Consider the following 27,563-nt stretch of genomic DNA (forward strand, 5'->3'; position numbering starts at 1 on the left):
TTGCACTACACTCCGTCATCTGAGTGCAGTCCGATGTTTCTCTCGCACCCATAGACTTGTACGGATGCGAGTGATCCGAGACTCTCAAACAATCGTAGCATGCTGCGATGTTTTTCCCTCAGTCCGACTAGAGCTGAGGAAAATCTCTCAGATCTGAACTGCAGCATTGTTTTAAATAGAGCAGAGTACAATGCCAGATTTTCTCGCATAGCGTTCATGTGAATCATATAACACAGTGACTCTAGCCTTAAAGAGAGTTCCCCTCTCTGATAATCTCTTCTGTACAGCTCTGGCATAGTGTTTTTTTTTTTTTTTCATCCCACACAGGAACATGAGTGTTTTAGATTATATGGCACATTTACGGCTTGCGATCTTAGATTTGCTTTTTTGTAAAAAAATAAGTAAATAAATAAAAAAGGGGGTGGGGGGTGTTAGGGTATTAGTTTAAAAAAAAAAAAAATATATAATATTAGGCTCTGCAGATGTTAAGCTGGAAGAAGCTACGCCCCCCCCATAATAGAGATTGATCCTGAGGTAGGATCTCCTAAATCTGATTCACCGGGACCCAGCACTACATCCTCCCATGGATGAAGCTCCTCCCCCTGGTCTTGTGGGTGTCCCCGAGGCACTTTTAAGAGTCCTGTACCAAATGATGCAGTGGTTTACCATGTGGTCTCTCCACACACTGAACTGCAACCGGAAGGGACGTCCTGATTGAGTGACGACGAGTCTGAATTCACTGCTGATCCTTGCTCGCCAGAGAGGAGAGGGGAAGAGTATGGCCAGGGAGCTAAGGGAGGCCTCTAGCCTGGCAACCATTACGCTATACCACCAGGGTGCATAAGGAATTGGACAGTCCCGAAAGAGGCATGAGCAGCGTGTAGAGGGGGAAGCACGGTGGCTCAGTGGTTAGCACTGCAGTCTTGCAGCGCTGAGGTTCTGGGCTCAATTCCCACCAAGGACACCATCTGCAAGGAGTTTGTATGTTCTCCCCGTGTTTGCGTGGGTTTCCTCCGGGTACTCCGGTTTCCTCCAACACTCTAAAGACATACAGATAGGGAATTTAGATTGTGAGCCCCAATGGGGACAGTGTTCCCAATGTATGTAAAGTGCTATGGAATTCATAGCGCTATATAAATGAATAAATTAATTATTATTATTAAGCCAAAGTTAGTGCTCTCAGCTGCAACAGGTAATAGGGAGAGGTGTCAGTCGCTGGCCACAGAGCACCACAGGATGACCTACTGATGCCCATAATGACAGGAAAACACTGGAGATATGCAATGGAAAGGGACCATTTGATCTCTTTTGTGTTTCTGGTCCCTGCTAGGGAAGGGGAGGTGGACTCCTGTGGTGTTATCGTGTGGGGGGACTAGAGAAATCTTAATGTTTCTGTTACTACCATACATTTGCACATATTATTCAGAAGTTTACAGTCTATGGGACAGTAGCCATCCTCCATAGACCTGGTCACTGGAATAAAATTGATGACAAATTAAAGAGATGGATAATAGAGAGCCCTTAACTTTTAAAGTTAAATTCAAGGTAAACTCCAACATCAAGGTACTTTAGTGTCAGTTCGCACCATTCGTCACTGTCTTGGTCAAAGTGGACTTCATGGAAGACGACCGTTGAGGAAAACTGTTGAAAAGCAAATCATAAAAAAAAAGCAAGGCTGAAATTGGCCAAAATGTATATTGACAAGCCACAAAGCCTCTGGGGAGACTGTCCTTTTCATAGATAAGGAAAAACTGGAGTTTTATTGGCAAGTCACATCAGCTTTCTATTCAAAGATGCAAAAATGAAGCATACAAAGAAAACACCTTGTATCTACTGTGAAACATGGAGGAGGCTCTGTTATGTTCTGGGGCTGCTTTGCTGCATCTGGCACATGGTGCCTGAAATCTGTGCAGGGTACAATGAAATCTCAAGACTATCATGGGATTCTACAGAGAAATGTGCTGCCCAGTGTCAGAAAGCTTGGTCTCAGTCACAGGTCATGGGTCCGCCAACAGGTTAATAACACAAAAAGCTAAAAACAGGAATGGCTAACAGCAAAGCAGCAGACTATTCTGAAGTGGCCTTCTATGAGCCCTGATCTACAGTACAGACCAAAAGTTTGGACACACCTTCTCATCTCTAGAACAACTGTAGAGAGATTTTCTGCAGCAGGCCTTCATGGTAAAATAGCTGCTAGGAAACCACTGCTAAGGACAGGCAACAAGCAGAAGAGACTTGTTGGGCTAAATAAAACAAGGAATGGACATTAGACCAGAGGAAATCTGTGTTTTGGTCTGAGGAGTCCAAATTTGTGATCTTTGGATCCAGAAAAGGTGAACGGATGGACTCTACATGGCTTGTTCCCACAGTGAAGCATGGAGGAGAAGGTGTGATGGTGTGGGGGTGCTTTGCTGGTGACACTGTTGTGGATTTATTCAAAATTGAAGGCATACTGAAACAGCATGGCTACCACAGCATCTTTTTTTTTTTGATCCAATCAATTTTTTATTGTAGGAAGTTACATTACAAAAAGGAGAAATTCAGGTATCATTGGCAATAATACACAAAGAAAATAACGCTGTAACATGTGGTAGTATCACCTTTGATTATGATTCACATTTCCTGTCACACCACCACCAATCATGTCTGATGCAAGTTGCAACTTTTTTTTAGGTTAATCAATACCCAATACGTATAGAGTCAACCTACCAATTTACTCTTTAATCCTCAAAACGAGCAATCCAAACAACCAGAACCAGAGAGTAAGAAAGGAAGATAAGAAAAGGGAGGGGAGAGAGAGGTGGGGGAGAGGGGGAGAACCATGGATGGTTGCAAGGAAGCACCCAGGGAGGGGAAGGGGGGAGGGAGGGAATTGGATGGCGTTTCGGGGTAGCCCGAGCAGTAACAACAACAGAGATTTAAACACCTTGAATATTGACATGTGGTATGGGTGAACTCCCTGCGTAACACTCTCTTTGACCCTATTTGACCCATTTTTAATTATCAACAGTTTGCCCTGGAGACAGATGCCTGACAGGGGATGCATATACAGAGTTTAGCCACGTGTCCCAAATCTGAAGTATTTTGTTTTTGGCGCGGATGGAGTGAGCCAGACAGAACTCGTATTGGCATTGGAGATTAATTCGGTTATATAGTTCAACTAATGTAGGCGTCTTTGGGGATTTCCAGTGCAAACTTATGCAATATCTGGCAGCTACTAGAATGTGAACTAATAAACCCCTGGATTCCCAAGAGAACTCCTCTATACCCACGTTTAGCACTGCCAGACCTGGATTCGGATTAATAGGATTGCCTGTCAGCTCACCCATCAGGCCAAACACCTCCAACCAGAACGAGAAAACCTTGGGACAAGCCCACCAGCAGTGACCAAGAGTACCCCTTTGGAGGCAGCCCTTCCAACAATGTGGCGAATAATTTGGGAGGAACTGTGCTAAGTTGGCTGGGAACCGATACCATCGCAGGTGTACTTTTTTCAGTTGCTACCACAGCATCTTGCAGCAGCGTGCTATTCCATCCGGTTTGTGTTTAGTTGGACCATCATTTATTTTTCAACAGGACAATGACCCCAAACACCTCCAGGCTGTGTAAGGGCTATTTGACTAAGGAGAGTGATTGGGTGCTACGCCAGATGACCTGGCCTTCACAGTCACCAGACCTGAACCCATTCGAGATGATTTGGGGTGAGCTGGACCGCAGAATGAAGGCAAAAGGGCCAACAAGTGCTAAGCATCTCTGGGAACTCCTTCAAGACTGTTGGAAAACCATTTCCGGTGACTACCTCTTGAAGCTCATCAAGAGAATGCCAAGAGTGTGCAAAGCAGTAATCAAAGCAAAAGGTGGCTACTTTGAAGAACCTAGAATAAGACATATTTTCAGTTGTTTCAGACTGAGTCATGAAAATACAGAAAACTCATTGAATGAGAAGGTGTGTCCAAACTTTTGGTCTGCACTGTATATCATATCAAACATCTATGGAAGGAGCTGACACATGCCGTCTGGAGAAGGCACCTTCCCACCTGAGGACAGTTTACTCACGAGGAGCGGCCAAAATACCTGTGGACAGGTGCAGAAGTCTCACCAAAAGTTAGAGATCATTTGTTTGCGAGGATTGCATCCAAGGGCTGTGCAACAAGATCTTAAAGTATATGGTACCATGATTTTCAGACAACCAATTTATCAGTTTTTTTTAAAAATTCTCTGTTGACCCAAAATTCAAAAGCAATGTATGGTTTTAATACCGTAGTTGATATTTAGTAAACTGATTTTAGCAGTTTTAATCTATTTCATTAGTGGTGCAGAAACCAACTGCAACCAGAAAAGTGAGGTAGTGTTAGGATAACAAGTTATATTTCTGTGTATCACACAGATACAAAGACAGACATTGTGAGCTTCAGAACAGGCGGTATACGAAAAACCTTGAACACATCCTCCGCTTTTAATTTATTTACAGGACAAACGTTTTTCCCCCACAAAAGACTTTGACATTTTAAAATGAATTATGTGTTTTTCAGCTTAGACACCTTCATCCCCCAGCGATGGTGAGAACAGATGGGTCTCAATTTATTTTTCGATATTTATTAATATTATGGTACTGTATATCTGTATCGGATTCATAGCTATGTTGTTTAGGTGAAAAGTATCAGACGACTTTGGGTCCAATCACACAAACAAGGGTCCTGAATAGTGGTGGAACATTAGCATGGCTGTTCCATTCAAAGTTTATGCAACTTCCGAAAATAGCCTAGAGTACCTTCGTCACTCCCATAGCCAATGAATGGAACTACAGCACCAACATGCAACTGCCTTTCTATTCAAAAGGAAGGGGGGGGGGGTTACACCGGACTCCTGTTCTTAGGATCAGTGGGGGTTCCTACAGTGGGATCCCTAGCGATCAGATGCTTATCCACTTTACATAGCTCCATATTCCTTGCCTGTATGTATACAGTGAAACAAGTTATGTTTTCATTATTAGGACTCAAACATAGGGGACCCCCCTCTATAACATGGAAAAGAAAGAAGATGTCCGATATTTTACTCCTATCTGCTCTATATATTCAGCATTTTTGGATGTAGTGTATTTTCTCTGCGTCCAAAACTCAGCGATGTACAGTACAAGCACAGTGGATGGGATTTATAGAAATGCAATGCCGACTCTGCTTGCAGTATGTCAATTTATTTTTGCGGAGTCGTGAGTATTCTCAAAAGGGAGAACACTGTAAAAATATGCTGCACCCAGAGCCCCAACTGTGGGCACGGACAGCACGTTTTCCTTCAGAGAACACTAGTGTCACCGCAGGAGGGATGACTGCGTCTAGAACGAAGGGTCTTCCAGATCGTGGGCACGTACCATAACAGATATTCTACTTGTGTGTAAAATATTACACAATACTAATGGAAATTGTAGAATAGAGTTTATTCAGCATCACTCTTTGTAACGGAATGAAATGAACAATCAAAAATGAAAGTGGTCATCCAGGGATACCCAGTGACATTGGGCATAGAAAGACAACTGCATGTTGGATGGGAAACTTGCCGAGGATACTATCCAATGCCGATGTCCTATTCATATGATTGGGATCAGTACATAAGGCTAGCTTGGCAATGGATGGTTGCCTGTACTATGGTTGGGCAAGTCATAACTACCTTGTCCCACACTAGATGGGAGATCAGTGGGAAGAGTAAATCTGGACAACCCCCTTAACACTAGAACTACTGGACTCGTGACACCTATATAGAAATACATAGTGCAAAGTAGTCAAAATGACTACCTCAGTAGTTCTAGTGTTAAAGTGCACTAATCACCAGGATTTTCCTATATAACCTAAAGCCAGTGCTACACTGGCACTATCAGGCTGATTCTATACATATCTTTAGTGGCCAGCTCAGATGTTTAGGTTTTGAAATGCAAGCAAGTTAAGCTTGTAAAATGTACAGTTTTTGATTGGCAGCAGGTGCTGAGCAGCTAAAAGCTGGGGTGGGTATTCATAGTTATTCCTGCCCTCCTGCCTGTCCATTATCCCACTATTATTTTTGCTATTCTATTACAGAAGGTTGTGGCTATAAATCATGGTGGCTAAAAGGACCTGTGCTGAGGTCATACCCATGTGACCAGAAAGGAGGGGCCTCAGCCAACAAAAAAATAATGTTGCTTCCTGGTATCAGCTATGTTGGCTAAGGGCCCCTCCTCTTTTGATTAAATGGATAGGACATTAGCACGGGTCCTTCTAGCCACCATGATTTAGCCACCATGATTTAGCCACAACCATTAGTAAAACACTTCTATAATCGAAATAGAATACATAACAGTGGGAGGATGCACAGGCAGGGGGGCGGGAATCACTATCAAAACCCATCACAGATATTAGCAGCTGCAGTCACTCAAAAAAACGTTCATTTTACAAAATGTACTTGTCTGTTTTTAAAAACCTATACATCTGAGCTGAAAACTAAAAGGTATATATAGAATCAGCATGATAGTGCCAGTATAGCACTGGCTTTAGGTTATATAGGAAAATCCTGGTGATTGGTGCGCTTTAACACTAGAAGTCCCAGAGAGGGGTCATTTGACATTTCTACCATTGAAACCCTATGGAGCTCTAAATTCCTGGAACTTCTAGTGTTAATACACATTTGCTTCACAGCCAAAAGTATTCTACATATAGAACGCTACTGCCTAGAAACAAGAACATGCTGAACGAGTGGTGCTAGTCTGACAGACAGCACTGTGTTCATGTATGTTATATATAATGGCAAACCTAAACCTACATGCCTAGCCATCAGAGGTGGCAGATATACAAGGATTATATGTGTATGTCCAAGGATTTAGTGTATAGGGGAAGGTACTATAGAAATGTAAAAGTATATAGAGGAAACAAAGCTTCTATGCTAACAAACACTGCTACACAGTGATTCCTTATCCAGGGTACACCATAGAGCATTTATTATGTAACTAGGTTAAGATGATGAGGCACACTCCTATAGAGAGTTAAGGGAGGGCGGGAGATTGGAAATAAAGGAGGAAACCTGAGAGCAGCTTTCTCAATGCCTAACAAGCCAAGGTTAATCTCGTCTTTATTACAGGAGTTCATATATTGAATCTTCCCTCAGCTGCTTGTGTAATACAGGGGAGGAGGCACTGCAGATGCATCTGTACCGGCCATGAAGCTAGGAACGAGTGCCAGGACACAATAGTGCCCAAGATCCTGCAGAAAAAGATGCAGTAGTGGAGAACCCTCCTTCGGACTTTGTAAACAGATGACATTTAAAGGGATTTTCCCATCAACAAAGTTAATTTTAATGTTGGTTTTAATCAATTGACCTTGAAATACCGTAATAATAATTTTCACAATTGTAGGAGTTAAAAAAAAAAAAAAAGTTCCTGTGCTGAGATAATCTTCTATGTGTGTATATACATCTCTTTTACAGTGTTAGGCGGGCTTTGCACGTTGCAACATCGCAGGTGCAATGTCGGTGGGGTCAAATCGAAAGTGATGCACATCCGGCGTCGCTGTCGACAACGTAGTATGTGAATCCTTTTACATACGATTAACCAGCGCAAAAGCGTTGTTATCGTATGATCGGTGTAGGGTCCGACATTTCTATAATTTTGCAGCTGCGACGGTACGGTGTTGTCCCTTGTTCCTGCGGCAGCACACATCGCTGTGTGTTAAGTAGCAGGAGCGAAGAACATCTGCTACCTGCGTCCCGGCTGCTATGAGGAAGGAAGGAGGTGGGTGGGATGTTTACGCCCCGCTCATCTCCGCCCCTCCGCTTCTATTGGCCGCCTGCCATCGCTGTGACGCCGCACGACGGGTGCACTCATAGGAGGTTGGACCCGATGGCCCTTGAGGTCCCTCCCAAACCTACCATTCTATGAATCAGTGAGACAAGTAGCAGAACAGTGCTTTACACTGAAGAAGGCAGTGGCGAGTATACAAACACACTACACCACATATACACAGATTTATTGAAGAAGAAAAAAAAAAAAGTCAATGGGAGAGTTTTTTTGAAGGGGTTTCCCCATTTAAACTTCATTTACAAACTTTCTGAGTGGCTCTGTTAAAGGGGTATGCCCATCTCCAAGATCCTATCCCAATATGTAATAGGTATATTAATAATATTAGCAAATACCTCCAATTAGAAATGTAGTATACGTCTCCTGATATAGCCATGTCTCTTACCTCATGTGCAGGGCATTTTAGCTTAGGTATCCATGGTTATGACCACAAGCAACTGTCAGTATAAGCGTGGACATAACCATGGATACCTAAGCTGCAATGCCCTGCACATGAGGTAAGAGCCATCGCTATATCAGGAGAGCTATACTACAGGTCTAGTGGGACGTATTTGCTATTAGTATTACACCTACTACATATTGGCATAGGAAAACCCCTTTTAAAGAAAAAAAATAAACACAGATCAGAAGATTCTCCCCCTCCAGAGGTCCAGTGATGCAACTCTACCACTACTTTACTTCGGTGATTGTGCGCAGGTTGCAGTGTGTAGATCAGGTCAACAGCACTGCAGCCAATCATTGGGAACAAGGTAGAGCGCACAAACCACTGAGCCCAGTGATCAGAAGTGGTTGTGGGGTTTAAACATGGTCACAACGAATTTGTAAATGAAGTTGAAAGGAGAAAACTCCTTTAAAGACTCTTGGAATTGGATATTCATATAAAAAAAAGTTTAAAAGCAAGAATATTTCAAAACACATGGCTGATTTTTTATTTTTTTAAAGGGAATGTCTTAAAGGGAACCAGGTCATCATTTACATATTCCCTAAAGTTCCCCAACCATTATAAAAGGCAATTGTCAGTTTCTAAACATAGTATATGTGTCATAAAATGGAAAGGTTACCTTAGTAATGAAGTATTAGGTCTGTTCTGAAGCCATTTGCAGGATATTGAGTAGCGTCCTGTAATCCTGCCTGGATTGCCTTAATTGACGTAGCCTCAGGACTATGTAAAAAGTGCCTCGTGTCAATCAAGGCAAGCTGGCAATTATTAGCTCTTAGGTCGCTGGAGACTTCCCTGTTCTTGTTCTACACCCAGCTACATAAAAGCTGTAAATCAGATCTGTATATAGCATCCCAAAATATATTGGGAGCAATCTATACCTCCATAAATCCCATAAAGTCTTCACAAATACGGCACATTGTAACAGTGATCATTTGTGATTGCTCCCTGACTGATCTCTGCACAGAAAAGATCTTATTACCTTCTGAAGGAAAAGTAGAGCGAGACAACTGAAGAATGTCCTAACCTAACCCATAGGGCACAATAAGAGGTGGAAAAAGTGATGCATTGCAATTCCCTAGGTATCTGGTCACTAGGTATCCAACTTAATGGCTTCCTGTTATGTCTCCATGTCCTAGATTTAGCTCTGTGCAAGAAATCAGATCTTCCGAAGTGCCATTCCCTTGTAAAGAAAGGCTGCTGAAAAGAAGATTCACCGACACGAAAAGCAAGACGTCTACTGCAAAATACCACATTCAATAATTCTTGCACTTCTAGAGTCACGTAAGACGCAGATGTAGCCGCTGTTTAGAGAGAAGACTTCTAATGAAGGATGGAGAGATCGGTACAGTCACATGAATGATGCAGCCCACCACTCCGCTCCAGAATTCTGTGGATTCAGCATGGCAGTCTTTAGCGCAAAAGACAAAAGTAAATATTCATGCACTGCCAGCCTTCGAAAGGGTATTTTCAAGTCTTGCAAGTAGCTCCCAAATCGCTGGGGGCAGAATTCTGGGACCCCCACCAATCCCGAGAACGGAGTTTTTGATCAACCAATGTTCAATTCACTAGAGGGTTTTCAGAGCCCAGCTCTCAGATTCGGTGGGGTGTCCTATTCCGTGGATGAGAGATACAGGGGTCTTCTCAAATTAAGTAACAGCCCACAGAACACAGCAACATTTTACTTTACAAATTCTCTTCTCTATTATGGTCTGGAATTTCTGAATGCATTAAAAAATTGTTTAAAAGAACTGAGTCCTCAGTGGTTGATCCCTTTTAATGGCTAACTGAAAAGATGGTAATAATAGCAAGCTTTCGAGACTACTCAGGTCTCTTCTTCAGGCATGGTATAACACAAAATCTGAAGAGTCACATATTTATACACAACAGGACATAGATTAGAGCAATAAATAAGACAAGCTATGTGACGCATTCAGTCACTCTTATACAATGAGCATTAAAGAGGTTGGTCACTACTTTTTTCAATTTCAAAAGGAAAACTTGCCTCTACTCAGAGGAAGAGAAAATAAGCTCTACTGCCACCTACTGACAGCACTAAAAAGGACAAAGCCAAAACAGCTGTTTTGGGGTTATTGCCCCTCATCAGTGCAAACTAGCAAACTGGTTGGTTGGGCAAGAGTGCTTTTGTGCTTGGTCTACAGGGTTGGTGTTTCTCCTTAAAGGGGTTTTCCACTACTAGGACAACCCCTTATGATTTCACATGCTTCCCCCAAATAAAATAATAAAGCCTAAACTAACACCCGTTACTGGCGTGCTTCCAGCTCTGCCGCGGCTCCAGTGACGTTGTGGAACCAGAAGGGGTTGTCCTAGTAGTGTACAACCCCTTTAAGAATACTGCCAAGCTGGGGTTGGGAAAGGTTATTCACATATTATAAATTTCCCACTGAGCATGCATGGTTTATTGATCTCCCAACAACTTCTCAGCGGTTTCCTCAAGGAGAAACTATACTCCTTATTTCATAAGGGTACTTCCAGCAGACACGGGCCAGCAGTTAGACGGATGATGAATGAACAAAGTAGTGCTAGTCCCAAAGTACAAAGCCTTCTTGTGTTGTGTCTGCCCATGGCAATTGCAGCTGACTGGTTTCTATATTCAGGAACGCATGCTCTTACAATCCCCTAGTTTTATTAATGGGTACTTTTTTATATACTAGTAATTATATAAGATGTGTCTCATGTCCACACCCATGAAGGCTATGGCATTACAGTGACGGCATATCACACGAGCATAGTATATAACACTAATGATTGCGTAACAGTAATTAAGTCACATTGTCTTGTTCTTCCTGGTCCGAGCTACTCAAATCCTTCTGATAATCTTATCTACCAGATGTTCTCTAGGATTATCTGACTAATGACCAATGATGGCACTTAATAAAGCCATGCATATGTGAAAAGAAGCCTTACAACAAAATGGCTGAACCAACTACAGGGTCTACCTCATATCAGAGACTTAAGCTGGGTTCACACTAAGCGACAGCGACAACGACGTCGCTGTTACGTCACCATTTTCGGTGACGTAACAGCGACCTTGTAAGTCGCTGTTATGATCGCTGCTTAGCTGTCAAACACAGCAGAAGCAGCGATCATAACGTCGCTACATGTGCAGAGAGCAGGGAGCCGCGCTTAGCGCTGGCTCCTTGCTCTCCTAGGTGCAGTACACATCGGGTTAATTAACCCGATGTGTGCTGCAACTACATGTCACAGTGCAGAGAGCAGGGAGCCGCGCGCACTGCTTAGTGCTGGCTCCTTGCTCTCCTTGCTACAGTATACATCGGGTTAATTACCCGATGCGTACTGCAGCCACATGTGCACAGAGCAGGAGCCGGCACTGGCAGCAAGCGCGGAGGCTGGTAACCAGCGTAAACATCGGGTAACCAGGGAAAGGACTTCCCTTGGTTACCCGATGTTTACGCTGGTTACAGCTTACCGCAGCTGCCAGTGCCGGCTCCTGCTCGCTTCATTTCGTCGCTCTCTCGCTGTCACACACAGCGATGTGTGTGTCACAGCGGGAGAGTGACGACTAAAAAATGAAGCTGGACATTCAGCAACGACCGGCGACCTCACAGCAGGGGCCAGGTCGTTGCTGGATGTCACACACGGCGACAGCGACGGGACGTCGCTGCAACGTCACAGAAAATGGTGACGTAGCAGCGACGTCGTTGTCGTCGTCGTTATGTGTGACACTAGCTTAAAAGGGAAGAAGTCTTTGGGGTTCATAATCAGCTTTGTAAATACTAATTGTTGGGATTAACAAAAGATACTGCTTTACCATAATCTGTTCTACTCCTACACCGAAACCTTGCATCCAGCTTCAGCTTTTTACAATTTCATTTACCAATTAGAAAGAAAAGAAAAAAAATACATCCAAGAGCAATTATAGCCTTTTGATGTAGGTATTAAGGTAAAAATGAAGCAAACATATGTACAATAATACACAATTGTAACTCATTTCTGCCTGTAGACATTGCCCTACAACAAACTGCATCATTTTTTAAGCGACCTGCAGATGCAATCATGCAAGTGTACGTAATGTGTAACTGTATGTTTGGGTAACATGTATGTGTGTAATATATATTTATGTGTGATGTGTATGAATACATGTAAAGTGTGTGTACACACACACACACACACACACACACACACACACGGTATATCTTAAAATACAAATACACTATAATGTATGTGCATGTGTGTATCTATCTATCTAGATTTCTAAAAATTTGGTGGGTGTGTGTGTGTGTGTGTGTGTGTGTGTGTGTGTGTGTGTACACAAGTTTTTTAGCATCTCGATGTCAGACTTCATTTAAAAAAAAAAAAAAAAAATTTGTGTCGGACATTTTGTCAGCACTGTGTGTGAAGGGGAGCAGCTTAGCTACTTTAAGTCAGTCAGCGAGCCCCTTCATACACAGAGAACTGGAGACTCATGTCGAACAAAGCTGGAAGGAGTGCTGCCGGCATGGGCTCCAACCGCTGCAGGTTTGTTAATTGTAGTTTTTCAAACTGGACAGCCCATTTTATATGGCTGTTTTTTTTAATCCCATTCAGGCATGGACCCTATATCTTACCCTGTCACTCTGTGGCCTTGGTAAGCGTGTGTGGCTCTTAGCTTTCTTGTATGGATAATGTGACATCATCACAGGTCCTGTAAGCACAAAACAGCCATACATCTAGTGTGCTCTGCAGGTGGAACACCCAGTTTACTCCGCCACCTTTTTGCCTCCACCATTCAATGTAATCATTTCTCAGCACCTGCGTGCCGAGGAAGGCGGTCGGCGCAGCAGTAGGTCCTCAGGCTCTCCCATGCACCACCCGGTAGAAGCTTCCCAAGTCATATAAATCGGATGGACACCTGGACACTCACAGCCGAAGAACCTCCATCCACATTGCAGACCAACACTCATCAACGGGGTTGTGTGGGGGTGCACAATCTGTTCAAGTGAGTCTGGTCACTGCGAACCTCACCGCAGCTTCACTGGCGGATTCACACAGGAGCTGTGTTTGCTCTTTTTTTCTCTGCAGAAACCATAGTGAGATACTTCCACACAATACTGAAAATGTAAATGTAGCGCCCCTGAAGCCATCAGGATGCAGGGCCTACCTCCAGGGACCCAGAAGACCAGTGCCGGTAACAACCAAACCCTCCAGTTAATCCCCGTTTTCCCCAAAATCCCCATAGACTGGTACCAGGATGGACCAATGGATGGCCGCCTAGAGGTGGAGCCAATCCAGTCCACTAGACGACCAGGTGGGTGAGGCAGACAGTGGACAGTCAGTCAGTGCGTCGGTGACAGAGAGAGGACGGACTGCCGAGAGTGAAACTGTGACCTGAGGGACCAGGCCGTTGGTTGCCGGTGGAATACTCCCAGAGCCACGCACCAATGGGATACAGAATCCTAGGTCAGGCAGACGCTCCAGGCAGACCTGATAAAATCTGCACAGTGAAGTGACCATCAAGGACCTCACTGACCCTAAAGTTCGAGACACAGTAGCAACAGGAGAATCGGGGACCAGGACTAGAGACTCCAACCCCACGGACTACCGTTAAGAGACTACCAGGAAGGCACCCCCAGCCGCTCCAAACCACGGGGACCCAACCAACCAAAGACTGGTACAGGGGAAAAAAAGCCACCGGGTCACTAAACCGGCACTGAGACAAAGGGGACCTGCGGTTGAGACCAGCCGGCCTCGGGTGACCAGTTTGCAGCTTACTGTAAGTAAAGGAACCAGTTACACTGCAACACCTTGTGTGGCCTACCTTCTTTCAACACCCATCTACCTCACCTATCCTCTGGGGCCTGGCCCTGCTTGCAGAGGGCCTAACATCCAGGCTGCCACTAACACCAGCCCCAGCAGTGAGAACTGTGCAGCAGCGGCTCCATCCCCATAGCCGCAAACTGCAAGTTGCGTCACGTGCTAAACTTTAAATCCCTAGTAAATATACGTCTTTTTAAAAGCACCCAGGGCATGGAACCGGGCAACGGCCACCAAGTGACATTGCCCAGTTATACACCGCCTGAAACAGAGTACCCCATAACCGTGGGTGACACATAAAGTGTTTAAAAAAACATTTGACAAAGTATTTTACTGAAAGTGGTTACCCTTAGTGCTCAGAGCTGTGCAGGTCTAATCCTCAAGTGCTTGTCATAGGCCAGATCTGGCGATTTCCAATTCCTTACAAGAGTTCAATGTCTGGTCAGAATTACCCACCATTACCAGCACTGACCCTATATAGCTAAGTCTCTGTTCACATAACCATTATAGGCAGTGCCGTAACTTGAGGGCTATGGGCCCCAATGGAGAAACTCCAATGGGGCCCTCAATTATTGCAAGTCTTTAATGGCACTGATCTTTTGCAGCCACTGGCCTGGGTGCGATTGCAACCCTTGCACTTATTGTATTTACGCCTTTATCTGTATTCACTCTAAACTGTATAATGATGATAATCTCAGTCAATATAACCTACGTTTCTTCAGCTTCAAAAAAAAGAGGAGACGCCTTAAATGTTGTTTTCAGACTGGGGAAAAAAAGGCTCTATTTTTATGGACTGTCCTGGAATTTTTGGATGGTTAGCAGACCAGCTGACCATTGCTATTCCTTTTTTCCCCCCCAATATAGTATATGTGCCTGCAAAGACATTTCTACACGAATTCTGCTTAGAAGCCCGCCTGAAGAAAAGTGCTGCCTCAAAAAAATGTAACCATTTCCATGTAAAAACGACTCGCTGTTCAGTCTTTTAAGCTTCTTTTTTTTTTTTAACAGCGTCCGGTTTCTTTTGGTCTGATATGCCATGAATCCACTGAACAGAGCCCATTCAAAGCAGATGCGTACAAAGCGTATTGCATTATCGACCAACCATGATTCTTTGTGACTTTTTATTTTTTGCTAAATTGGGTTTTGTATATGTGGCATTTTAGTGCTTAATGATGTTTAGATAATTAAAATCTTGTTAGGTGTTATTTTCAGGAAATGAAAAAAACAAGTCAAGCCGTGCCTTTTGTTAAAGCAACACCTTTTTTTTTTTTTTCAAAGAAAAAAAAATTACATTATTCAAGCTCTAGCTAAAGGCAAAAACATTTTCCACGGCCATCCAATTATCTGCAAAATGTTATTAGGATGTTCATGGTTACTGCTGTGCCCCACTGAAACAGAGCGCTGATGAATAAAACAATCCTCTTGAATGTGAAGAGAGCTGAAAACTGTAACACAGATTACCGAGAGATTTATTTTGCATGATGCAAGGTGTAGGATGTCAAAAAGTTAGGACTTGGCTAAGCTAGAAGAAAAAGTGTGGAGCTACATGGCAACTTCTGCAGCGACACACATCTTAAGGCCGCTTTACACGCTGCGACATCGCTAGCGATCGCACCCGCCCCCGTCGTGCGTGTGCCACGGGCAAATCGCTGCCCGTGGCAAACAATATCGGTAGTACGCGTCACAGGCACATACCTTCCTAACGACGTCGCTGTGTCCGCCGAACAAACTCTTTAAGGGAGAGGTTCGTGCGGGATCACAGCGACGTCACACAGCGGGCCACCAATAGAAGCGGAGGGGCGGAGAGCAGCCGCATTTACGTCACTCCCACCTCGTTGCCAGAGGACGCAGGAACGCTGTTGTTCGTCGTTCCCGGGGTGTCACATGTAGCGATGTGTGCTGCCTCAGGAACAACGAACAACCTGCGTCCGAAAAGAGTAACGATATTTGGGAAATGAACGACGTGTCAACAATCAACGATTTTTGCCGTTTTTCAGATAGTTATCGGTCGCTTGTAGGTGTCGCATGCAACGACGTCGCTAACGACGCCAGATGTGCGTCACTAATTCAGTGACCCCCAGCGATATCTCATTAGCGATGTTGTTGCGTTTAACAGGACCTTTATGGTCAAAGATTGGTCTGCCACTGCTAAATTGCAACACAATGCAGGTGAAATGGGGTTAAATTGTGACAACCAAATTGCAAAAAGGAGGAACCAGTTGGATTTTTTGAGACCTTCTTGAAGTGGTCACGGTACCTTACAGGTCCTATTACAATTCCATTTACAAGCATTACAGTGCTATGTAGTAGTGGCACAGAGCAATCTTTGGGTGTGCAACCTGGTCTAAAGCAGTCATGTAGCCTCGGAATTAACACCCAATGTAATGCGCTGATATAAGACAGCCCTTCCCTTTTCCTAAGTGGAAAATGGTTGCTAACGCTTCTTCAAAATAGGAAGGATTTATCCACAGATATATGTGACGTTTATATAGGTCTATAAATCAAACTTTGGACACATAGTCAATAGCATTGGATTAAAAGGTCGAGAACTCATAAAGCTCCTAAGAGCAATGTACAGTCTGTCTGAGAGAAATACCTGAACAATATAAAGGATGAGGCAAGTATCCTCCAAGGGCATAGTTCTGCTCTGGTTGCTTGGACATCAAAGTCCTAGTGTGGCATTTGTGCCAAGTGCCTGCTATACCATAGGGAAGAGGTTCCCAACCTTTCTGACCTTAAGAGCCACATTCATCTCTGAAAAAGGGTCATGAGCCATATTCAGCTCTGAGAGAGTGTTGTGAGCCACTTCCAACTCCTGCCCCCCCTCATAGTAGTGCCACCCACAGCCCCCATTACAATGAAAGCAAAATGTCTTCCACAGAAATCACACCTAGGCAGTACACCAAGATCCAGGGGTTCCTTCCTTACCCCCATTTAGATTTGCTCTTCTATGTTTGGACACTCACAAACGTCACCATCTAGAGACTTGCTCTTCATAGCGGTTTGCTAGCCCAAGCTAGAAGACAGCCACTAGCCAAACATCACAGGTTTATGAGCCACATATGGGTGTCATTTGCAAAGGTTTTCTAAAACTGACTGATCTAAAATTAACAAAATGGCAACACCCAGTTGTCAACTTATCCATTACTTTACAGGGGGTGGTAACACAAAGCAAATTTCCAAGACAATTAATATTTGATTGGAATAATATTCCCTAAATTAGACAGGTTATTAAAGTTTACAGATCCTCAGCGTAGGGTTAGATATATCCCCTGATGATAAACTGATCAGAGGGTATTCCATTTTTAATTCATGGGGGGGGAAGTGCTCAAGTTCCCCGCTGTGTCACCATACGGTAAATAATCCTGTACACCATTCCTTTTGAAATCGATAGGCTCTCATTGGCCAGCTTGCCAATAGATCCTGTGGTCAATAGAGGAGGATCTCAAACTAATGGAACTATCCATTGAGATATTAAGTCTATAATGGTTATATGAAAATATGGACAACTATTATATGGCTTTTTATGATATTCAGATTTAATAATAAAACTGGGGTTTCGAGAATTTCAATTTTAGTGTCAGTGTTTCTTCATCTTCAAGTATTACACTTCAAGTAGGAGATGATTATTATTATTATTTTCCTTCCTTGTCATAATAAATCAGCGCACTAGGCCAGAGCCTGACCCCACAACTCCTGCCCATCACCCGTTCATATGTTTCAGCACCAACAGACTTGTAGCACGTCGTGTAATATAAGGCTCATGCACAAGGCCATATTACCAATTCATTTTGTACAGAGCTTACAGAGTTGCCATAGAAATGTACAAGACTTTTCCTGTACCTCAATATTTAGAGGGGTTTTCGACTGTAAAAATTTGAATGAAATGAGTATACGTGCAAAGCACACAGAGGGGATCAGAACCATTTCTACCCAACATTTTAAAATTATTATTTCTATGTCTAATAATGTAAAAATCATATCAACGTCAGATTCCTTAGACTATTGTGTCATGTTTCCATGACAAGTAAGCTCTAAGAAGGCCCAAAGAGCCCTTTAATTCTGTAAATTTCTGAATTCATGTTAGAAGAAGCAGCTCATCTGCTTAATACATCATGCATAGTTTTCAGAAGCCTCTCAGTCCAGTTTAAAGGGAACCTGTCAGGTGCAATATGAACCCAGAGCCACAAACTCCTTTTGGATGTATATTGCTAATCCCTGTATGCAGTCCCAGCATCTAGTAGCATACATAAAGAGATCTTTAGAAAGTATTTCTAAAGATCCTTTATGATATGCTAATGAGCGCAGGGACTAATCGCAAGGGAGTTATATCCCCGACTAGTCCGCCCCCCTAGCATGTTAGCACGCCCACAGAGGCGTGCTAACATGCCATTCAATTCCATTCGCTATCAGCGGTTACATTCATACCTGTGTCCATTGCCACTGCTTCAAACATCGGGTAGTGTGTATGATCAGAAGTCCCAGCACATCCAGTTGTGCACACTAGAACCCTCTGAAGCAGAGACTCGTACACCCGACTTCACAGTGCACATGACTGGAAATGCTGGGACTTCTGATCATGCGCACTGAGCCTAAACCCGGTGTTTTGAGGCGGTGATAATGGACCCCAATACGTGTGTCACTGTTGATAACGCTGGGCAATGGGCATTCAATAGCCCCTATGGGTGTGCTAACATGCTAAGAGGGTAGACTAGTCGAGTCAAAAATCACGCCCTTGCAACTAGTCCCTGCGCTCATTAGCATATCATAAAGAATCTTTAGAAATACTTTTTATAGAGATCTCTTTATATATGCTACTAGATACAGGGATTAGCAATATACACCCAGAACTGCTTGTGATTCTGGGTGCATATTGCACCTGACAGCTTCCCTTCAAGGCCTCTTTCATACGTCAGTAATTTGCATGTGTTTCATCACTATTTGGATCCAAAACCAGGAGTGGAACGGACAGAGAAAAACTATAATTGAAGGTCCGAAACCTGATCTGGAGACATTCCCGGTTTTGGCACCCAAATACATGAGCAGTTTTGGGTGCATATTGCTAATCCCTGTATCTAGTAGCATACATAAGGAGATCTTTATAAAATCTGATCAGCGAGACCTCTATAAATTCTCAGTTCCCCCATTGCACCACCAATAAGAGAATTATCTCAAGAATATTATTCCAAACAACTCCTTGAGCAAACCAGGAGAAAGCAATCCAGGTCTCCAAAAATGTAAAACATTTTTTGTGGAATTTTTTCCTGACAACTTTTTTTTTTTTGTATAATTTCTGGCAATAATGTGCCCAAACGGCTTAATAAGTATGGGCTATTTCTTCTAGGGAAGAAGAATTTCATACACCAGTGTCATATGGAGGCCCCGCCATAGGTCTGTGCTCAAAAACAAAGTGACCCCCACAAAACAAGAACCAAAGTATTCATACTGGTATACTGGGGACTTTTGGGGGTGACACACTCCATTGAAAAAACACAAGATTTGATTATCATGACTATTGTATTGTGTGTTACATATGGGATGGATTCATTGTGGATTTCCACTGTGAAAAATCTGTAGCGGTAAAAATGCATCAACTGTGTTTTCTGTTGTAAAATTGTTGAGGATTTGCAGCAGTTTGCCCTTTGTAATGTGTTGGGTGACATCTGCAGAATAAATTGACATCCTATGGATAGAAAATCCACTCTAAAAGTCAATTTACACAGAATATGGATGGATGTGAAGAAGTTGGATGAGATTTGTTATACATCCACCCTGTATGCATATAGGTAATCAATTTTTTTTAATAGATTTTTAAGAGGTATTGTTTAAAAAGATTGTCCACTACTTTAACCTTTTCCTATCCAGAGTCCCCCGGGAGAGGGGGGGGGGCGGCGTTATTCAAAATAATCCGTTAACTTCCTTTGTCCCCTGGCAGGGAACATCACGCCAATAAATGTCTTCTTCTGCCAATGGGTTTCAGCAGATTCCATTTTCACTACCGAACGCTGGAATAAATGTAACTGATGATGACCTAGAATAGGTTTTCAATAGGCGAAACAGGAAATTGTATTGGATAATAAAAGGTTAACATTCATGGCTTATCTTTAGGATAGGTCATCAATGTCTGATCGGCCGGGGTTCGAAACCCCGCACATCAATCATCTGTTCGTGGTCCTGGCAGTAAGAAATGCTCAGTTCCGGAGCGGCCGAGTACTGCACATCAGCATCCCATTCACATCAACGTCAAGGCACATTTCACCGACCATGGCTACTCCAGCAATCCGCAATGACATGCCATCCCATTTTGCTTGCACTTAGTAGGACCATCATTGTGTTGCAACAGGACACTTACCGAAAACAAACCTCCAGGCTAGGTTAGGGCGATATGACCAAGGAGAGGAGAAATGGAGTGCTGTGTCAGATGACCTGGTTTCCACAAACACCTGATCTTAACCCAAATGAGATGGTTTGGGATGAATTTGACCACAGAGTGAAAGCGAAAGCCAACAGATGCTCAACAGCTTTGGGAAGTCCTGCAAGACTGTTGGAAAGTCATATCATATGACGACCTTATGAAGCGGCTTTAAAGAATGCCAAGGGGGTGTGAAGATGTTATCCGAGTAAGTGGGAATAATTTGAGGAACCTAATATTTAACATATTCTCATTCGTTTCATGTGTTTCTGTACTTCTTGCTTTAATGTGTTCCTTTGTGGTTTTGATGCCTTCACTCAAAATGTACAATCTGCGCATTTCAATAAAAACCGAGAATAATTGAATAAACAGGTGTGTCCAAACTTTTGACCAGCACCATAATATGTGTTTATACAATCATACATAAAAACAGTCTGAGGGAAAAATGTAATCTGATAGTTCTTGGTTAATAGTCAACAATAAATCCATAAATGAACATTTGGCACACAAGAGGCTGAAGACAAATGAAGGAATTATTACTTGACACACTTTCCAGTTCCTGTTTGTTACGCGGCTTCCTTACTTCCTAGCTCTTGGCATTTGACACAGATTATAAATGTGACGGCTCAGTCTATTCCACAGAGACCATACATTGATGGTAACAGCGATGTGCCAACCTGCAATTAACCCTCATCACACCGACCTCACCTATGCCCGTCAACCACTGATCACATACACTGCACAATGAAATAACCAGGCTATATACATTTACCATTATACACCGGTGTATTGTTAATGAGGCAGTAATCTGTACCGATAAGGTCGGAGTCATAACCTGGTATAAAAGTATAGGACTTAATCAGTCTCATCAACGAGATCATATTATATAAATCAGATTGTGCAGGAGATGTAAAGAATCACATGGAGCTACGATCATGAGGAGTCAAAAGTAATAATGATTTGTATTTATCCTTGAAGGGAATCCCGGGGAGCCACATTACATTAAATTATTACAAGGGAACCTGTCACCAGGATTTTCCCTTCTGAGCTGCAGTCACCACCAGTAAGCTCTCATATACAGAATTCCAGAATACTGTATATGAGAGTCCATGTTGCTCTGTATAACGTAAAAAACAGCTTTATAATACTCACCTGGGGGGGGCGGTTCGGTCCGATGAGTGTCGCTGCTCTCGGTCTGGCGCCTCCTCCATTTTGCACATGATGTGTCCTGCGTTATTTCGCACAGAGCCCGCCATTGTGTTTCTACGCATGCGCACTTTTATCTGCCCGGCTGAGAGCAGAGCAAAGTACTTTAACTTTAAGGTCAATAGGGTGAGATCTGTGTGGAATACACCAAGATATTGCCACACATTCAGACTATGCACAAGACGTCTTTGAAAACTAGGCGAGACCACCAAGATTTTCAAGCAAAATACACTTCAGGAAATGACTGAAAACTACACAAGATGCTTCAGGACACAAATCCAGAGATTCCTGAGCTCTTTTCCAACAGGTTTGGCCTCCAGTGTTTTTTTGAAAGGTTTTCCCATGGTTTTTGTGAATTATTTTTTTTTTTACTGTAATTTTCTATTTTTTTTTCCCACTCAAATAATGATGAAACCACTAGGTTTCATTCCAAAAAACAAACGGTCGTCTTTCAGGCATCTTTTGAGCTTTCCCGGTGACTTGTATTCTAAAGAACAGAACATCTCCTGACTAGAAAACACCAGAAGAATGGACCTGTCACTTCTCTTAACTGCTTGTTTTTTTTTTTTTAGAACCTGAAGCAGTTAAAACACAACAACACCAAAAAATGAAAATATGCTCAAAAGCCGAAATATATCAACAGCAAGTGGATATTACATGGAAATAACATCCTTCTTTTTTGGGGGTTTTGTTAGAGCAGTTTCATACGCTTTTTAGGCAATTTCCATGGTAAAACCTGCCTGAGGCTTTGTGCGCACTAGAAAGTGCCTTTTTTCATAAGAAAAGAAAAAAACGGACCCTCTGTAAGAATCCCGCCCTCGCAGTAAAAAAAAAAAAACGCACCAAAACCGCAACGAAAGCCGCACGCGGTTTTACCGCGGTTTGCTGCAGATTTAACGTGGATTTTCTGCAGGTTGGTCCCTGCGGATTTTTACCATTATGTATCACAAAAACAGCAGGCACCTGCGGAAAAGAAGTGACTTGCTCATTAATTCCGCAGCGGAAAATCCGCGGGTATAAAAAAAAAAAAAAAAAAAAACGCAGTGTGAGCACAGCATTTCTTAAAACCAATAGGATTTGCTGAGGAATGACTGCAGCAATGTTAGGCTGCTTTCACACATCCGGTTTTTGCTGAGCGGCACAATACGGCGCTTTGCAGAAAAAAATGCAACCTTTTTTTGCCGCCGGTTGTGTTTTTTTCTGCATAGACTTGCATTAGCGCTGTATTGTGCCGCATGGCCTTGCGTTGCGTCCGTTTTTTGCCGGATGCGGCATATTTAGCCCATGCGGCGGCCGGATGGAACGTTGCCTGGCACGTTTTTTTGTGCGGCGAAAAAAAACGCATCGCGCCGGATCTAGCGCGATTTACAATGCAAGCCTATGGACGCCAGATGCTGCGTCCTGCGGCAAAAACCGCATTCAGCCGCCGGATGCGGGTTTTTGCACTGCGCATGCTCAGTATCAAGCCGCATCCATCAAAAAACGGACAAGCCGCATGGAAAAACTTATGCAACGGATCCGTTTTCGACGCATCTGTTGCATAGGTTTTTGAGCCGGATTGAGCTGCACTGCAAAAACCAGATGTGCGAAAGCCGCCTTAGACACATTTTCTGCAGCAAATCCGCGGTAAATCTGCAGCGTGCACACAGAGCCTGAAAGAGACGCATGTACAGAGCCTCAGCGAGTTTGCCTGGGATTCATAGCAAAATCTGGTTTTCCATTTAGGGTCTGTTCATAAGTTGCTGACTTTCTGCAGATTTCTACAAGAGATTTAATGAGGACCTGTCACCAGGTGAAAGTAGACCGTTTTTGCTCTCATTTTATTCCCTCTGCTCCCCTTAGTAATCTGCTTTTTTCCCTTTTGCAATTTGCCATTTGGTTCCATAGATACCGGCCTTCTTATTTAGTGCTGGTTTATATGGTCTTTCCAAGGAGGCGTCTCCTTACGTTGCTCTTCATTGTTACCCTGTGTGCCGTGCTCCCTTGTATAGACCATAAATATTATCACTAAGTTCGGTAATTAGCACTGTTCGGTTCTCAATCGGGCATCACGGAGCTCGGTGGAGTATCGCAGGTGCTCGGATGTGTTGTCCACGAAACAACGACCACAAAGCACAGACGTCCATCACTGCATTATGTGAGCAGCACCCCAGGGAGAGACAGACAGTCTCCGAATGGCTCTCAGTGGGGGCAAAGCAACGTTTTTTGGATGTAGTGTGTGCACAAAAAGAAACAAGACACCTAGCCCTCCCTCCCCTGGATATGCTTTGTGTATGGCTGTCTGCATGTGGGCGGAGACCTGAACAGGCCAATCAGTGACTTCCATTATACTCGTTACTCGAGTTGAGCACTTTCAGAGCGTCTGACCAGTTCGACTCGAGGACCGGAGCATTTTAGTGCTCGTTGATCTCTACTAATGACAGTTCCCCTTTGAAATGTGCCCTCAGATGACATTCTGATTAGCAAAACAGCGGAAACCAGAAAGTGATATTGAAGGTTCTCATCAGTGTAGGCCCTTTTGCTAATATTAAGTGTTTATAGTGATGAGCGAGTACTACCATGCTCAGGTGCTAGGTACTCGTAACGAGCGGGTGAAAGGGCTCAACTCATGTATCAAGTATAATGGAAGTCAATGGGTACTCGAGCATTTTTCTGGAAGATCTTCTTGAAAAATGCTGGAGTTCCCCAGTGACTTCCATTATACTCTGGTACTCGACTCGCGCCCATCCGAGCATTAACTGCTCGCTGCGAGTACTGAGCACCCGAGCATGGTGGTATTCTCTCATCACTAGTTACGAGTACCGAGCACGGTAGTATTCTCTCATCACTAGTTACCAGTACAGAGCACCCGAGCATGGTAGTGCCCGCTCATCACTAGTTACGAGTACCGAGCACCCGAGCATGGTAGAGCTCGCTCATCACTAGTTACGAGTACCGAGCACCCGAGCATGGTAGTGCTCGCTCATCACTAGTTACGAGTACCGAGCACCCGAGCATGGTAGTATTCTCTCATCACTAGTTACGAGTACCGAGCACCCGAGCATGGTGGTATTCTCTCATCACTAGTTACGAGTACCCGAGCATGGTAGTGCCCGCTCATCACCAGTGTTTTGTCTATTGCCATTGTAGGTGTCTCTAATGAAAAACAAAGTTGGCCCATGGAATGCAATGATGTTTTCTCCAGCCTGTTGCAAAACTTCAACTCCCAACATGCCCTAACACAGTGTTGAAACAGCTGGAAGGCTACAATTATGGTACCATTGTGCAATCTAATGACCCACAAGATACAGGCCAAAGCGAGCCCGAATTAAACAGCGCAGGTGCCATCTCACCAATAAAAACTCCTGACTAAGCTCTAAAACATGTCAATCAAAAGGAAACGTTATGAACACTATTTTTCTCCACTTTTAAACAGCTTGGAGCCCCGTAGCTTTTTCATGCTGTTTTTGCTTTGTTTTTCACTTTGATACATCTCAATCATGCATTCTCTTCTGGAGTTTTCAAATCCTACAAAATCCATGAAAAGGATGAAGAAAAATTGCCGTTCCTTGAGCCTATGGCATATAAAAAAGGCCACAGACTGCAAAATACACAAAACATCTGGCAGCAGTTTTCTTAAAAACGGCGCCGAAAAAAAAAAAAAAAGCAACAAAATGTTGTGTATCAATCCGGAGACAGGAGCTAATGAGCGGCCATATCTCCAGCAGTGTCTGCTGACTATGGGGCATTGCTTACCCCATGATCTTCCCGGGATCTCATCAGATGCATTCTGATCGGCCGTCTTGGATTTTTAGACCTCATTGATACAAATCGCTGAGTTTACAATGTATTAAAACCGTTATCACTTCTCGGAATTTGTATTTTCCAGCTTTGCATCTGATAATATGTCTATAGCCTACATACCCCCGTCTGTAGCTCTCGCTGGCACGTCTCGGCTCCGTACTGCGGACATCATAGTGTTCTCAGACTTCCTGAAGTAAATGCAGCGGCACGGCTAATCCCGGTACAGAAATACTGAACGTCTGTGATACATTTAGATACTTGTTATGGTTTCTGGTGCTTTGCATTACGGAGTATCGTACAAGTCCATAGTGTAAAATTCGGACCCCCGGAAACGAGCCCGACCCCTGATATCGATACCCAGTGATGACCCCGGACACCTGAAGCCAAATTCTATTTTTACATTTATTACGAGATTTCTTGATGTAAAATGAAGCGACTACAAACGCTGTAAATAATCCGGGCTATCCGAGCTCGCTGCACACACCTATACCCATTCATATGTAACGTATATCCATTTTACGCCCTGACACAAGCCCAACCTTTGCAGTAGTTGATCATCTCCCCCGGTATTACAGCCTCCTTATTACATCCAGTGTCCCTAGCAACGTCATAGCTAGGGGCCCGATCCCCATAATTACAGCGAGGCGACAGACGTGCCTTGTTACCCTGTAATCAATAGCAATGTATATAGCATACAAACGATATATACCCTAGAAGCCGGCACTGTATAATGTCACCGCACACACTGATACGACAACCCTATATACATATGGTGTTTCCCTTATGGACAAATCGAATATATTTTACACCCGCACCTTCAATGGTATAGACAGGTCCGATACGTGTCTCACCATACTAGTAACAGGTGCAATAATCAATGCCATCAACATATATAAACGCGTGCCAGCTGTACCCAAAAGAGTGGGTGCGAAGACGACCAAGAAGGGTTAACCCCGCAGACATGTATGGCAGGCAGCAATGTATCCAGCTCTAATTAATACTAATCTCATTGCAGATAGACGTGACTGCAGGGACAATCAGTGATTTGCCCCCTCTCATTCTGCCCCATGCCCCCAGGATGGCAGGAGCCGGCTCGGATTTGGTGCAGTAAACACGGTCAGAGCAATGCAGGAGTGGAGGGAAGATAGGGAAGGAGGGAGGGGGGGAACAGCCACAAAATGTATATATACCTGATTAATTACACATTCTACATAGGCAGGGTGGGTATAGTGGGCACCAGCACTGGCAGAGCCATCTCGGGGGGCAGCGGGGGCAGCATTACTCACCCAGAAGACGAAGGAGTAGATGATGAGCAGGGTCTTCAGACACGTTATGACTGGCTTGGTCTCCATTCTCCTTGATGCCATGCTACTGAGATCCGGTAGCCGGGTGTTACTGTTGCTGCTCTCAGCCCCTCCTGCTGCAGCTTATCCCCAATCCGCAAGAGGAGGAAAAAAGAGCCGGAGCCAACCTCCAGAACCGGAGCCGTCCTCCTCCCGAGCCGGAGCCCTCCTCCTCCCGAGCCGGAGCCAACCTCCCGAGCCGGAGCCCTCCTCCTCCTGAGCCGGAGCCCTCCTCCTCCCGAGCCGGAGCCAACCTCCCGAGCCGGAGCCCTCCTCCTCCCGAGCCGGAGCCAACCTCCCGAGCCGGAGCCCTCCTCCTCCCGAGCCGGAGCCAACCTCCCGAGCCGGAGCCCTCCTCCTCCCGAGCCGGAGCCAACCTCCTCTCCAGCAGGAGCCCACCTCCTCCCGAGCCGGAGCCAACCTCCTCCCTGGCTGGAGCCAACCTCCCTAGCCGGAGCCCACCTCCTCTCCAGGAGGAGACCACCTCATCCCTAGCCGGAGCCCACCTCCTGCCTAGCCAGAGCCAAAATCCCCAGCCGGAGCCCTCCTTCTCCAGAACCGAAGCCCACCTTCTCCTGAGCCAAAGTCCATCTCCTCCCAAGCCGGAGCCGCCTGTCAGCTGCAATCCCTGCCTCGTATGTAGATCGGCGGCGTCTGCCACTGCCCATCGGGCGCCCGGGCTGCCGCTCTCACCCGGCTGTACACACTGTGATTCATAAACTGCGCTGTCATCAGAGATATAAACTGATTCATCCCCAGCGTGCAGTGTAATAAGGACATGTAGTGTAA

At 44.3% G+C, this 27,563-nt stretch overlaps 1 protein-coding gene across 1 annotated transcript in view; it reads right to left on the bottom strand.

The window, feature by feature from the left end:
- Positions 1 to 26,918, bottom strand: part of TSPAN7 (tetraspanin 7) — a 190,624-nt gene extending 163,706 nt beyond the window's left edge. The window contains exon 1 of the mRNA XM_075335507.1: positions 26,718 to 26,918. Coding sequence (XP_075191622.1) covers positions 26,718 to 26,798 — 81 coding nt within the window. The 5' untranslated portion in view covers positions 26,799 to 26,918. The remainder of the gene's footprint in view (positions 1 to 26,717) is intronic.
- Positions 26,919 to 27,563: the final 645 nt, after the last annotated feature.

This window comes from Anomaloglossus baeobatrachus, chromosome 2 (genome assembly GCF_048569485.1).
Source record: "Anomaloglossus baeobatrachus isolate aAnoBae1 chromosome 2, aAnoBae1.hap1, whole genome shotgun sequence".
Classification (NCBI taxonomy): domain Eukaryota; kingdom Metazoa; phylum Chordata; class Amphibia; order Anura; family Aromobatidae; genus Anomaloglossus; species Anomaloglossus baeobatrachus.